We start from the raw sequence: 14,949 nt of genomic DNA, 5'->3' as shown, positions 1-14,949 counted from the left end.
GTTTAAGCAGAATTTCCAGGCTGAGATACTGAGAATCTTTGGACACATCCATTTTGCTAAAGTCTCAGGTACTGCATTCTCAAGTGAGTAAACAGAAATATGTGTGTAAATAGATATTTTTAAGGGAAAAAAAAAAACCAAATCATTGAGTAGGTATCAGCATAGCAATGGCTTTGTGTTCAGCTGAACCCACAAAAAACATGAGACAATTATTAACAATTATAAATATTAACAAGAGAGATGTGCCTTCCCACAGGAAGATGGTGAATTAAATAGGCAGAGGTGGCTAGATTTCTTAAATCACCTGATTTTTAAAAGCTTTCTGCTTTTCTGCAGGCATACTGTTGTTTCAAGAGAAAGCAAATTAATTTTAGAGAATCATGGGATGGTTTGGGTTGGAAGGTACATCAAAGACCATCTCATTCATGGGACACCTTCCACAGACCAGGCTGCTCCAAGTCCCATCCAACCTGACATGGAATTTTTCCAGGAATATCCCTCTAAATTATTTTTTGGGAACACTAAAGGCAACACATGCTGAGGGTACTTACCCAGGTTGTACCACATGTCCCTGATCTCAAACCCAATCTGCCTTCTCATGTCTCCATACCTTAAAAAGGAAAACAAACCCAGCATTAAAACAAAATAAACCCAAGTCCTACAAGCAGATAAATCTCATTTCAGAATCAGATTCACAGCTTTCAAATAGAGAAGAAATTCCAGAGCAGTTTCTCAAATTGGACTCACACTACTGAGATTACCTGGCTGCCCCCAGCAACTCAGCAATGCTTCTGGAAACATCAAAATTTGGAGAAAAAAAATGTTTCCAGCCTTCACAATTCCAACATTCCACGGTCCCAGGCAGAGGTGGGAGCCCATCCCCCCTAAAGCTGGTGGCACCAGCACCTCCCCCCTGGGTCATCTCCCATCCCCCTCCCTCTCCACAGAACAGATTAATGAGTGGAAATCACCCAATGCCTTCACTAAGGATGGGACCAGCACCATAACGAGTCCAAGGATGCATTTGCTACAAGGAATATTTGCAAGTTAAAGATCATTACTTAAATAACAAGATGAGCCAAACTAATATCTGGCAACTTGTAGGATTTCTGGGGGATAATAGTGAGACACCCTGTCATTAATATGGATTAAAGAGAATCTTCTGCATCATTAAGAATCTGTTATTATCTAATGCTTAAATGCAATGTTTAGCAAAACCTACAAATTACAATAATTAAATTTTAATTATTAAATATTTGACGTTTTAATTGAAATATGTACTTAAAAAGATGGGTGAGTGTGATATTGAATTAACTGATTAATTATATCCCTTTTGACACAGAAGTGCCTTCACACAGCAATGAAAGTGCCTCCAGACCATGCATTTATTGAATCTCAAATTTATTGTCTTGGTTCCTGTCTTCAAAACCTGATTAAACTGAAAATAACAAATTGCAAATTCATTATAAACGAAGATTTACAATTTTGCAAATTTTATTAAGCAACCACTTCAAATGACTTAATTTATTTACTTATATTAGCAGTGAGAAATGCCTGTTGATTCCTTGAATTCCTTCAGTGAGATAAACTGCTCTGTTTATTATAAAAATCACTCCAAGAAAATTTGTGCCTGTGGTTCCCCTCCTGACAAAGAGGAATTATCTGTCCACAAATGTATCTGACAGCAATTTCCAGCCCAGCTTTTGCCTCTCTGTTCAGGTCAGGAGTCTGAGCTGAACTAAAGTGCTCTTGTAGCTGCTCACTAACACTGGGCAGAGAGAGCAAAGGGATTCTAAATTTAATGAAATAAAATTTACCTGCAGCACCATCTCCATTTCCTAAATAAAATATACTTGCCTTTACAATAGCAGCTCCATTTCCTTAAATAAAACACACCTGGCTCTGCAACACCAGCTCAATTTCCTTAAATAACCTTTATCTATAGTGTTATTTATGGTATTTTTAGCACAAGCCCCAAACCCTGAGCTCTGCTTGACACCACTTTTCAGTGAACTTGTAAATATTCCTGTTTCATCAAGGAAGCCCCACAAGCCCCAGGCAGAGCAGATCCTGAAGTGCTTTAAAATTCTCTTTCAAGGCTGAGGTGGAGCACAGCTTCCAAAGGAAACACCTCCAAACTCAGGAGGGACTGCTGGAGTTTGCAGGGCAAAACTTGGCTCCCATAAAAAGGGATGGGATGTGGAGCCCTTCCTGAAATTTCTGGTCAAAACCTAAAAGCCACACGAGCAAAAAGCGTTTAAACCCAAGTCACTGCAGCAGTGATGAACTGTCCCATTCTCCCTGGGATTTCTCTTATCAAAATAATCGACAGAAAGGCCTGAATTGGGAAGGTGCAGGGATACAAAATGCATTTTCTGTCTCTGTACAGACACATTTGATTTATTGTACACACCAGGAACCTGAGCTGTGCTTGTTCAGGGAATCACAGCTTGGAATTTCCCATTTTTGTGACCTCACTGGCTATGGGGACACCCAGCTTTTCTAGCTGCCCTTCCCAAAACTTATGCACAGAAAAAGAATCCACACACTCTGAAACCACAAAACTGGCTCTTTTCAGAGCTTGGTACTGTGGAACACCAATAAAAGGCAGCAGAAATATCAACAGGACAAGGGGAGGTGAAATGGAGAGTTGGGAACATTTCCTCACTCAGAGTAAACTGGAATTGGTTGTTCAGGTGGAGTTTGCCACCCCTGGAGGGATTTAAAAGCTGGAAGGATGTGGCACTTGGGGACATGGGGCACTGGTGGCCTTGGACTCTGAGATCTTAGAGATATTTTCCACTCTTAATCACTGTTTAAACAATATCTTCATGTTCCATTCTTAGTTCCAGGCTTTTCCCCCTTTTGACAGCTCTCCTGTGCTGTGGGATTCTGACTGGCAGCAGGGTGGTTGGAGGCAGGGAATGAATCCCTCAGGAGCAGGAAATGGTTGGACTTATCCCAACCCATCCTTCAGGGACTGCCCAGTGGAAATGGCTGGAGAGACCAAAATTCCCTTTAAATAGACATCAGGGATTACCATAAAGAGCAGACAAAAAATGAGATTAGAGAAGCACAAAGTGATTTCAAAATGCAATTTCATAACGTGGTAACACTTCTGAGAATTTTGACTTTCTGAACACTCTGCAGCAGCAAACACTGAATTCATGAGCAATAAATGGTGAAATTCAGATCTCCACACCAGGGCAGAAACACACAAAACACTTGATTCATGGTTTTCAACCCAACCTTTCATTATCCCCTGATTGCATCTCAATTTGAATAGATTTAGCAAAGAAATTAAACTGAAATTATGGCAATAGACCTCGAGTTCTTGGCCATGATTTAAATGATGAGCAGGACTTACTTGTTAAGGATTTTTGCTCTTTTAGCACTTGAAAAATTCTCCAGTTGTAAAGATTCTTGTGTGAGAAAAGCAACAGCCAGGTGGAAATAGTTGTTCCAGAGCTGAAAGCCCCCAAAATGACAAGAAGAGATTCCATTAATTCTCTGAAATGTTTCTCTCCACGCCTACAAAACAACTTAAAAGTCTCTAAACCATGCACATAAATATTTAAAGGAGAAAAGAACAGACACCACAGAGATGGTGTTACTTGATAAATTCTTAATACAACTCCTGGTTGCCTTTATATTTCCAACAAATATTTCCCAGCTACAAATCCCAATTCCTGGTGTTTTGATGATTCAAGCAGAATCCCAACCCAAAGCCTGCTGTGATTCTGTGACAAGACCCACAAGTCTGAGCCTGGAATGATTTAACTGGGATAACTGGGATTCACAATGGTGAATAAACCCACCAAAACTACATGTTTAGGGCAGAAATTTATTACATGAATATCATTTGTTCCATTAAGCCTGGGAGTTTTTTCTTACCTGTAACTCAAAGTTGGTTTGATCCAGGAATTTTTTGTTTAGCATATCTGCATACTGATTAATTGCTCGCAGGAAGACTCTGAAAGATCAAGAGAAAATTACATAATTACACACTTCTGGGGTACCTTTGTATATTTGGCATCCCAATTAGACACAAAATCTGAGTCTGTCTGGAAAGTGAAATTTGAGGCTGATACTTGAAAAGCAGTGTGATCTCACCACTGGTAAGTGTACAGAATTCTATGCAGATGTTCTCCAAATTAATCAAGTAAATTAGCATATGCAGAAACAGAGGGAGTGTTTGGGATAAAATCACTTGTCTTTAAAATATCTTTTCATAATCAAGAGATCATTAAAAATTCAGTTTATTAGCACTATATAGACATACATTTTTAAAGTTACAATGTTGTGTCTAACCCAGATCTGTAACTGCTTGTATTTAACTTTAAGGTCAAGAAAAACACGTTTTTAAACACATGAGACAAAAAAAAAATCGACTTATGGCACAAGAGAAATGCTGCTGAAGGACAATCTTTAAAACATTGTTCACTGCTCTACTTCCAAAATGCTAATTCAGTACCCATTGTAGTTTCTGCAGTTTCTAAAAGGATTCTTAAATTGTAAAAGGACTTGGCCTGACAAGCTTGAAAGAGAAAACCAAATGGCACAGGAGAAGTAGGGCACTACATATTCATGGTGCTGAAAAATAAACTGATTATTCCTTGGTAGCCTGATCTCCATTTGCAAAACAAACATGAGATTCCCCCTGCAAACCCAAAACTGATGCTGTGCAGCTGCCAGCTAATGCCAGACAAATGAGCTGCTCTTTGGAGCAGCCTGGGACAGAGATCTGTCTCCTCAGAGTCCCCAAAAATGATGAAAACCCCTCCTGACATCTTCTGGGTTTGTTTTTTCCCCACCCCAAAATCAATCTTGAAAAAGAAAGTTCACTGCTGCAAATAAAAAAGTTGATTTTCCTTCAGGCTGGCTAAAAAAACCCCAAAAAACAGAATTATTTCAAACAAACCAGCTAGAAAGGGTTTGCACTCAATTTGAGATACTTAGCAATTTCTCCTGAAAAAAAAGAAATATTTAGCTGAAAGTTTGGGATCCAAGAGAAAAGAAGCCTCTAGATAATGCATGGGTAACATGTTGGAAACAGATATTATTTATAAATATTTTTATATGGGCAACGTGTTGGAAATAGACATTATTTATAAATATTTTTATATGTTGCCAAGAGATTATTTATGAACATATTGATGTATTTATATAAATATATCAATATGTACATAAATTCATAAATACATCATTATGTACATAAATTCATCAGGATTCTAGGAGACTTTATTTATTTATATATTGAAATAAATTAATAAAGGGAAAAATTTGATGCCAGTGGGATGTATCTGTAGTATAAGGTCAGATCATCTCCATGGCAGAAAAGGGGAAAGGATCTAAATGGGAAAATTAAAATTTAAATCCACTAATTTAGCTTTGGCATAATCTCATTATTTTACATACTATTATTTTTCTTTAAGTTGTAACTCTCATTTTTTCTCTTATATTAATTCCAGGGAGTACCAACAAAGAACAAATAATACAAATTCTGCTGTATTTGCCTCTGGAAAAGGAGCAGAGCACAGAATGTGTTCAACTGGAGCTGGAATTAAACAACCCCTGGGTGCCAGGGGGGTTAGGAAGCCAGGACTTCCTCCAATTTTCCATAAAGGAACATCCCAAAGAAGAGATGGAAAGATTTAATGTTGATTTTTGAATTTTTTTTTTTTTTAATTTGATCAATCCTTCTGTGGCTAGATAAAACACTTCCTGCATAGGGCAGTGGAGAAACCCCAGTGACAGTCAACAGAAGGCCATTACTATTATTATTATTATTGTTATTATTATTATTATTATTATTATTATTATTTCTTCTTCTCCTACTCCCATTACTCCTACTACAATTATTATTACAGTCTATCTTCATTTGCAAATCAAATGTCATGCAAATCTCACAGCACTTTTCAGGGTATTTTAGCACCTCCAGTGCCAAGAGCAAACAGCAAAATTAAGATGTTTTTTATCTAATGAAGTTAATTTTTAAATAGATATTTATTAAAATATTGGCAAGGAGAAGTAGCAAGTTGCAAGATCACTGCTCTGAAGAGAGAATTCCAACAGTAAAAAATCATGCTGGGTGAATTCCTGGCTGTAACCCTGGAAATGCTTTGTTATCACCTGGGAAGTTGCTGCAAAAATATAAAATATAAATATAAAAACAGTTCAGGTTCATGCCCAAATAAAAATTGAAAGAGGAAGGTGAAATGTTTTATCATCCAGGTGTTAGTTAAACCCTCCTCCTCCTCCAAAGCATGTCCTGACAATTTTCAGTAACTTCACTGTCCAAAGTGAGAGAAAATGGAAAATGAAGCAAAAAGTGGCTCTTCAGAATTAGTGGAATTAACCCAAAAGCAACAGTTCTGTACTGAAGAAGAAAGGAACTGGCTGCTGGAACACTCTCAAGGATAAAAGGTGGACTTGGACATCACTGGGCCAAGGGATAAATAATCCAAACTCTCAGCTGGAGAGCATCCCTTGCAGTGCCAGCCCTTATCTCCCTGTAATTAATAACCAAGATTGGCTCCCAGTTGCATGTGCATAAAAAGAAGTGTTCTTCTTGAAATTCAGTTTCAATGAACAAAAGAATTTATTATCCATGTCAGGAAGAGGCACAGAAGTTAAACTTTAAAAAAAGGGAGAAGTTCAGAGCCTGGAAGCAAACACAATGGACTGTGCTGCCATGTAAGACAACAAAACCTAATCCAAATGTATTGGGAAAGATTTGTGAGACAAAAGACTTTATCAAGCCAATTAAAGGCAGGAAATTAACATTTTCTATGATGTGATTGGAATAGAAGGAATATGATTATGGAAGGAAGTCACTTCAGGATATGTGGAAGAATGAAGAGCATAAAAATCCACCAAGGAACAAAACTAACACCCTGGACAGAAGTTTTTGTGTGAGCTCTGGGGAAGGGGGGATGGGGATGGCTCCAAGGGCATCCAGAGATTTCTCTTGTCTCTTCTGTTGTAGTTGATCCTCTGAGGCAGGACCTGACCTCTCATTCTGTGTTTAGAGACCTTCCACAGACCAGAATCAGAATCACTTTGGTTGGAAGGGACCTTAAATCACATCCATTCCCACCCCATCCACGGCAGGGACACCTCCCACTGTCCCAGTGTCCAGCCCCAATGTCCAGCCTGGCCCTGGGCACTGCCAGGGATCCAGGGGCAGCCACAGCAAATCTGGGAATTCCATCCCAGCTCCTCCCCACCCTCCCAGGGAACAATTCCTGCCCAAAATCCCATCTAAACCCACCCACTTTCAGCTTAAAGATATTTTCCCTTTTTCCTCCCCCTCCAGGCCCTTGTCCCAAGTCTCTCTCCAGCTCTCCTGGAGCCCCTGACAGAGACTTCAAGCTGTCCCAAAAGCTTTTCTCTGCCACCAGGATTTTTGGATTTCATTCCTGTTTATGCATTCCCTGATCAGACCTGTATCAGCTCTCCATCATCCAGCAGGAATTGCCCAGCACCTTTTGATGTGACATACAAGTGTGGCTGAGAGCTCAGCTGAGAGAAGCCAGGGAAAAGGAGATGGAGGAAACCACAGAAGATCAACATTAGGAAATACAGGTCATAAAAATCAGAAATTCTCAAAAAACCAAACCAAAACTCCAGGTGACCAAACCTCAGTGACCTGCTGGGTACATTCACCCTGCCCTAGGCAATCCTCATTTCTCCACTCATTTCTCCCCCTTTATGGCTCTCACTCCAGAGTTAATCCATCCAGGAATTAACTGACTTCAATTTCAGCTCCTGACTCCTGGGAATGTTTCCTGTTATTGATTATTATTCCCTTCCACTAGGCCCATAGGTGCTTAATTGGTTTGTGGATGCAGAGATTGCTTCACCAAACAGAGCAAAAATTAATGGTTGGACTCTGTAGTTTTCCAAAAGGTCCTTTTTTCCCTCCAAACAAGCTCCCTGCCTCCAGGAGCAGGGAACATACATCAACTGCTGACTTCCAGTGGCAATGGTAAATGAAGGAGGGACAGAGGGATTGCATTTATAAATGGAACAGGAGTCACTGTGCCTAACAAGTCATTTTTTTTAGCCCTTTCTCAGGTTCAGTCGCTTCTTATTCTGCCATTTCCCCTCCTAATTAGTCAAGTGCCCTGATTTGCTCCTGTTTAAAAACATTCTGTGCCTCGTTTTCTCTCACTCACTTCTGACATTGGTGGGAAGTATTTGCAGGAGCTCCAGGAGCTGAGGTGCAGGATATAACACCCAACCAACTGCTTCTGCAGAAACACTGCTCTGCAGGAATCATCTACAGAGAAGTATTTAAAAAGTGGAAATATTTTTAAAGCCTGTGCCATTCTGTACATTATTTAGTTAGCTCCAGTACCCAGGGATTTGGATTTACACTGCGAGTGTTTATGCAAAATATTTCTGACAGGAAAATTTCTGACAGAAAAAGGAACAACACAGACTAGGAATGTCCTCCCCACTATTTTTCCTTAAGCAAACATCAAAAAAAGAAGGAAAAAGAATGAAAAAATTCTTCCTTGATGGCAGAATAATTATCTAAACAAGAACACACAGATACAGCTTAAAATACTTGTGGTTCAGGTGATAATTTGATAAAAGAGAGGGAATTTGGAGTGAGGTTCTAAAAGGCACTATGATGATGTCATTTCAGTTAATTCAGATGGATGACAATGAATGCTTCATTGCAGCTGATCAGCCTTCCTGCACATCACCCTGCTCCCCATGCCTGAGCTCCTGCTTCTCTGGACACAAATTCCATGTGCTTACAGGAGACAGAGTCCTCTCCTCCTGCCAGGCTGTGTGGGAACTACAGCCAGGTACCCTTGCATCTCCCCCACTTCCCTCCTCTCCCAAATTTTCTCTTTCCCTCCTCATCTGCCTTTGCACCTCCAGACCTACCAGCTGCCCACCACAAACGAATTAATTTCATTTAACACTTCTTTATACTTACACATCCCTGCTCAGTCCACTTCTTTCTCTAAAAGAACATTTTACAAAAGATTCCTTGCAACATCCTCTAATTCAGCAGGCTAAAGAGCAGTCAAAAAAAACCTAAATCCTTGATCATTTGCTGCCTTTTGAATTACAATTCTTGGGCTGAGGATGATAATAGCAGAGAGTAATCCCAAAGAAGACTTGCTACTAAATACCCACATTAGCATAATCTCCTCATAATGCCTGCTCCACAGCAGCACCGGTGCTCCTTGTCACTTTATTAACCCATTTTCTAACAAATATTTCAGCCCCTGCTTTAGCACATTATCTCCAATCACTGATAGCTCTCCCCTCATTTGTATTCCAGGCCTGGAGTCCTCTAAAACAAAGGGGACAGATGAATGAGAAATAACTGAGTTACAAACGCTGAAGGACAGACTTGTGGGCTGACTACCAATAGCCAGGGCTCTGCAAGAAGCACAGTGGATGATTTTTCCAAGGTGTCTCTGGAGCAGCTGCTCAGGGCTGTGCCCAGGTGGGGTTTGAGTCCCTCCAAGGACTGGGATCAGCCTGGATAACCATGGATCTGCCTGCCCTCACTCTCCTCCTATCCTGACTCTCTGTCTGAGGTCTCAGCTCTGGTTTTTGGATGACTTTGAGTGCAGGAAAGAAGAGGTTTTAGCCTTCTATCCTCTTTCCCAAATCAACTTTGCCTCCTGGAATTTCATCTAAGATATAACTCCATAGACAGAACTGTCCATACTCAATTTTAGCACCTGTAGAATTTTATGGCAGAGTAATAAAAGCTTGGAAATCACATTTTCTAATGGAAATGCTAGCAGACAATTTAATTTAGGAGTTTTTAGCTAAGGCTACAATGCTGGCAAAGTAGCATCTCTTGCAAGTGGACAGTGTTACTATTCCTCTACTCAAGAGTTATTATTCTAAAGGAAGCAGACTTGCTGAATTCCAAGAGACTTTCTATTGTGGCAGCTGGCAAAAACTCCCAACAGAGCTTGTAATTTCAAACAAATGTAATTTGTTGGAGTGCTGCTGGAAGGGATCTCTGCCATCAGGTGAGATATTAAACAAGCACTTCATTGTAGTGCAGTGCTCTGTAAAATGCAGACAGCCTTTGCTAGAACAGAAATCATCATCACCTTTCCCTCTGGGAAGATCAGAGAATCCCAGAAGGGTTTGGGTGGGAGGGATTTTAAATCTCACCCAGTGCCCCCCCTGCCATGGGCACCTCCCTGTCCCAGGGTCCAGGGATGGAGCAGCCACAGCTCCTCTGGGCCAGGGCCTCAGCACCAACTCTTCACCTCAGTTCTTGCTCTGACTTCACTTCACAAAGGAATTCAGCCACTTTTTGCAGTGGGAGAGACCAATATAGAAGAAGATTTTTTTTTTTTTCCTATTGCACTGCTTTTCACACTAATGTTCAGTTTGGAAAGAGAAATAATTCCAAGAGAAGTAATTCATGGAAAGGTTGGGAAAAGATATCACAGGCAAATTTTCCTGCAAACCACAGAAAGTTCTGGCTGAATTTGGCAAAATGTTTTCATTTTCAGCACTGGCTCTCTCTGCTCCTTCCCCATTTCCATGGATACTGGAGGTGATTAAGGCCACTTTAGCTACTCATGGATAAATCAATAGAATTGATCTGCTACATTTCAAATTATTTGGCATTCTCATCCATCTTGCCATCAACTGGGAAGACAATTGCACCTGGCTAAACAAATGTCGTGATGTTGCTTGGAAAAGAATCTCCTTTTTTTCCTGCAGTATTTAATTTATCAAATTCCACCAGAGAATAGCAATGAGGAAAAAGAAAGCAATCTGCAAAGGTTGGGTTATCACCTCTTCAGTCCTGGGGTCACTAATCAGGTGTGTTCAGAAATTCCATTTGCTGAAGTTTCCCCCAAAATGTGAAGCTCATTCTGATGGCACAAAGTTGGGAGCTGAATTATCCCAATGACTTTTATTTTCTAATCCAAGCAATCACAAGCACAGAGACACTGCCCAGGAGAGCTGAACCTTCACAAAACTGGAATCCATCTCCCCAGCAGACAGAGGCAAGCAGAGGCTCCCTGGGAAGAGGTTAAAATGGGATTTCTTGTAAGAGATGAGCGGGATAAAGCACAGCAGCTGCTCTGCTGGGCTGTGCTTACACAGCTGACAGCTTTGTGAAGGGAACACTAATGCAGGCAAAGTGAAAAAACATCTTGCTGGAGCTCTAGGTAAGCCTTTGTTTGATCCAAGGGGTGGCTCTCAGATATTGAAGTGACACAAAACGTTTCAGGGAGGCAGTGGGTGTGGGAAGGAGGGAGCCGAGCTCGCCTCACCCAGCTGCTAACATCTGCACAAGGTCCCTGCTGTGCTGCTCCCCCCAGCTCTCCTCAGCACCCTGATACTCTCTGGAGGGGAATAAATGCTTCACTAGGATGCTTCAATACCTCCAGGAGCAGGAACCCTCAATGGTTCTTAGCAGGACTTCTGGCTCTGTGGGAAGGGTTAAATCACCCAACACACAAGGCACTGAAACAGTCCCAGGTGACACAGCACAAAAATCAGCCCTGCAGGGCACAAAATGATGCCTTAAGTTTTATTGTTTATGTTTTCCAGGTTCTGTATTGCATTAGGATGTGACTCTGAACTCCATATAAAGTTTAGCCAGTTCTCCTCCCAGCTCAGTCACACACAACAATCCTTTTCCAGCCCAGAACCAAGGACATGCTGCAGCTTCAATACAAACAGTGAAACAGGAGAGAATCTGGGAGGGTGGGACTGCAGAACCTGCAGCTGCAATTGGACAATGAACCCCAATATGGAAATGGACCCAAACTTATAAAAGTGTGAAACTCCTGACTCTGAGTCCATCTTGGGTGTAACCTCAGCCAGGCTCTTGCACTGCCCCAGGTGAATCCTTTGAAGGGTTTTAATAAATCCCTGCTTTATTCCTTATTCCACCATAATGCCATTAATAATGTGGGGTTTTTCTGTTCTGCAGGGCAGCAGAGGGACATTCCCAACCCCACAAACAGACCCCTCTGCAGCCTGTAAGGTGGGGGGGCTGCAGGGCAGCCTCTGATGGGCTCAAGGCCAGGGAGGATTCAGTGCTGGCTTGGACATGCCAATCCTTCCCAGAATTTTCCAGCTGGGGATTAGTTTCTGCCTGGTGAAATCAAAGCCTAAGAGGAAAACACAGTGAGGGTCACAAAAACACAGCCAAGTGTGTCAATGGGACAAAGGCTTGGATAAAAAGTGTTTTATACTAAACAAGTGATAAAATATAATTGTGGATGTAAATCCTTCCCTGGGAGGGTGGGCAGGCCCTGGCACAGGTGCCCAGAGCAGCTGTGGCTGCCCCTGGAACCCTGGCAGTGCCCAAGGCCAGGCTGGAACACCTGGGACAGTGAAAGGTGTCCCTGCCATGGCACTGGATGGGATTTAAAATCCCTCCCAAGACAAACTAGTCTGGGACTCTCTGAAATCAGGTTCTCTGCAATTTCTTTTATGCAATACTTTAATTTCACTCTCTCTGTTAATCCCAAGAAAGCTCTTTAAGCTACTAAATCATGCTGTGTGGATAAATGATTGTTAAAACTACAGGAAATTCTCTGGCTACTGAAACACAAACAGTGCTTTAGAGCAGCACAGGACTAAATCTGGATTTCTGACAGGTGAGTTTGAGACAGTGCAATAACCTCCAGGTACAGCTGCCCTTGGGGGAATCCTCACCCTCCCAAGGCAGAGCCATGGAGAAGTTTGCTTCAACATGGACACAGCAAGAAGCAAATCTCCAACACTGAGCAACTTGGAATTTGGGAATTGGACACATTGGAGCACCACCAACCCCACAGTGCACACGGGGGCATGCAGTGCCAGGGAAGTTAATTCCCATATGGAAAAGTATTCCTGAGCCTCACAAGGACAAGAGATCCAGGCAGTGCCTTCACAAAAATCAATGTCCCTGCCTGGTTCTCCTGCACTGGGGCAAAGCTGACTTGGGCACAAGGCCCAGATAACATTTCTGCACCATTTCTGCTCCTTTTATGTTCTTCCTTGGCCTGAATTACACAGTTTGGCTGTCTCTAGATAGAAGATTTATAATGCCAATGGCACTGAAAGGCAGCAGCTTCTCTGGGAGTAGACTGCCATTATTTGATGGGCTCAGAGAAGCAAAAAAACCTAAGTGGGGAAAAATTCAGATTAGTCATGAGAGGATATTTTCTCACCCAGAAAACACAACCAAACCAAATGTTCAGTTTGATTTTTTTCACCCAATGACTGTGTGTGGAGTAACAGCTAAAGCCATCCTCATTTTATAGGATTATATCAGAGAATCCCACAATGGTTTGGGTTGGGACCATAAAGATCATCCCATTCCAGGTTGCTCCAAACTCACCATTCCAGGACTAAACCAACACACAATTCCTTCATCCTGGCCTTGAGTGATGTTTGAGATCCACGTGGGATGGGCAGCACTGCCTGGTCACTAAAAATTCAGGATATCAGCAAAGCAGGGCCTGACAAAGCTGGGGATGAGCTGAGCAGGATGCAGGACTAACAGCAGGATGCAGAGGGATGCTGCCATCAATGACCCATGAAGGGCAAGGAAAAATCTGCTTTTCCAATGGATATTGATGCTTGTGCAGAGCAGGTCTGCCAGAGTTTTCAGCTCCATCTGCAGCAGATATTATGGAAAGCCTGGCAGCAGCCAGGAGGGATCTAGGCCAGCAGTGATCAATGGGATCAAAGGTTTACACAAGGTAAAGAGCTCAATTTCCTGGATTTTTTCCAGAAAAATTAAAAGCAGAATGGCACACACAGGTTGTCCAGATTTTAAGTAATTCCATCTTTAACATCAGCAATATCCAAACATTGATCCCTGAAAATGGATCCCAAGGGATACTAAAAGTGGCAGCACAAAACCTGGGATAGAATTTATAATGTTACAATCCAAAGCTTTAATGTTACAGGAGCCACACAAAACCCTTCAAAAAGCTTTTGCTTTGGATCACACCCAGAGGCCAAAGAGCTTTGAGAGTCACTGCTGAAGAACTAGGGATTGAGAAATTCAGGAATTTGCTTTTTCTGCCTGGTTTTCAGTTAAAAACAGTCCTTTAAAAGAAAACATGCAGTAAGTGTTTGATAAATTATTGCAAAATATTTCAATTTTTTACTTTTTTTTCCTAAAAGTGTCATCTGAGATAAAGATTTTTTTTCTGTGTATTTTAAGACCTTCTTCCTTTTTCTCTCACTTTTTCAGAAATAATTGCTTCTCCCCATTGATGTTTAGGTTGAATCATTTAACTTTTACAGGGGAAAATAAAGGGGTTTGTGTTTTTTTGTTTTTTTTTATCTACATCAACCTTAATATTAGTTTTGCTGTATTAAAACTGGGAAATTCTCACTTTAATAATAATTAATTTAGATGCTTCTTCTACCTCCCACACAGCATTTAATGGTGAAAATGGGCATCAAAAATTATGATTTAGTTCAAGACACAAGAGAGAATTAAATGATGACACCACTCCAATGCTGTTCCTGTAACAAGGAGTGTGTTACTTTAGGTCACATTCACTCACATTTGTAATTCATTACAGAATAGATAATATTTTTATATATCATATTTTTATTCCCAAGGCATCATCAAATTTTTTAAGAGCCAAATGTCACTAAAAAGGGAGAAACAGAGACTTGTGCAGAGCCCTCCTGTGACTGAACTCTTCAAGTGTTGATGTTTTTATCAGAAATTCCCTAATTTCTGTCAGGAAAGTTCCCAACTGGGGCTACAAACTCTGCTCAAGCCTCCCACCTCTCCTGGAATGAGCAAACAGAACTAATCTGCTTTTCATCAACAATTCAGGCCACAAGTCCTCATTAAAAACACTCCCATTAAAAACATGACATTACAGCCCAGCTACAAATAACTCTGATTTTCTCTGTGCCACCCTAGGATAATTCACTTGTACAGAAACACAAAGGCAGAATTAAAGCAGCTCG

The 14,949-nt window shown here is 41.1% G+C and overlaps 1 protein-coding gene across 2 annotated transcripts in view; it reads right to left on the bottom strand.

Moving 5' to 3' along the window:
* The window catches only part of DOCK1 (dedicator of cytokinesis 1), a 242,045-nt gene that overhangs the window by 72,747 nt on the left and 154,349 nt on the right, over positions 1–14,949 (bottom strand). For both annotated transcript variants that reach the window (XM_056494592.1, XM_056494590.1), the window contains exons 30-32: positions 3,895–3,973; positions 3,368–3,468; positions 552–610 (exon numbers count right to left, since the gene is read on the bottom strand). In XM_056494592.1, the coding sequence (XP_056350567.1) occupies positions 552–610; positions 3,368–3,468; positions 3,895–3,973 (239 nt within the window). The remainder of the gene's footprint in view (positions 1–551; positions 611–3,367; positions 3,469–3,894; positions 3,974–14,949) is intronic.

This window comes from Oenanthe melanoleuca, chromosome 6 (assembly GCF_029582105.1).
Source record: "Oenanthe melanoleuca isolate GR-GAL-2019-014 chromosome 6, OMel1.0, whole genome shotgun sequence".
NCBI classification, from domain to species: Eukaryota; Metazoa; Chordata; class Aves; order Passeriformes; family Muscicapidae; genus Oenanthe; species Oenanthe melanoleuca.
This window is presented reverse-complemented; position numbering and strand designations above follow the sequence as displayed.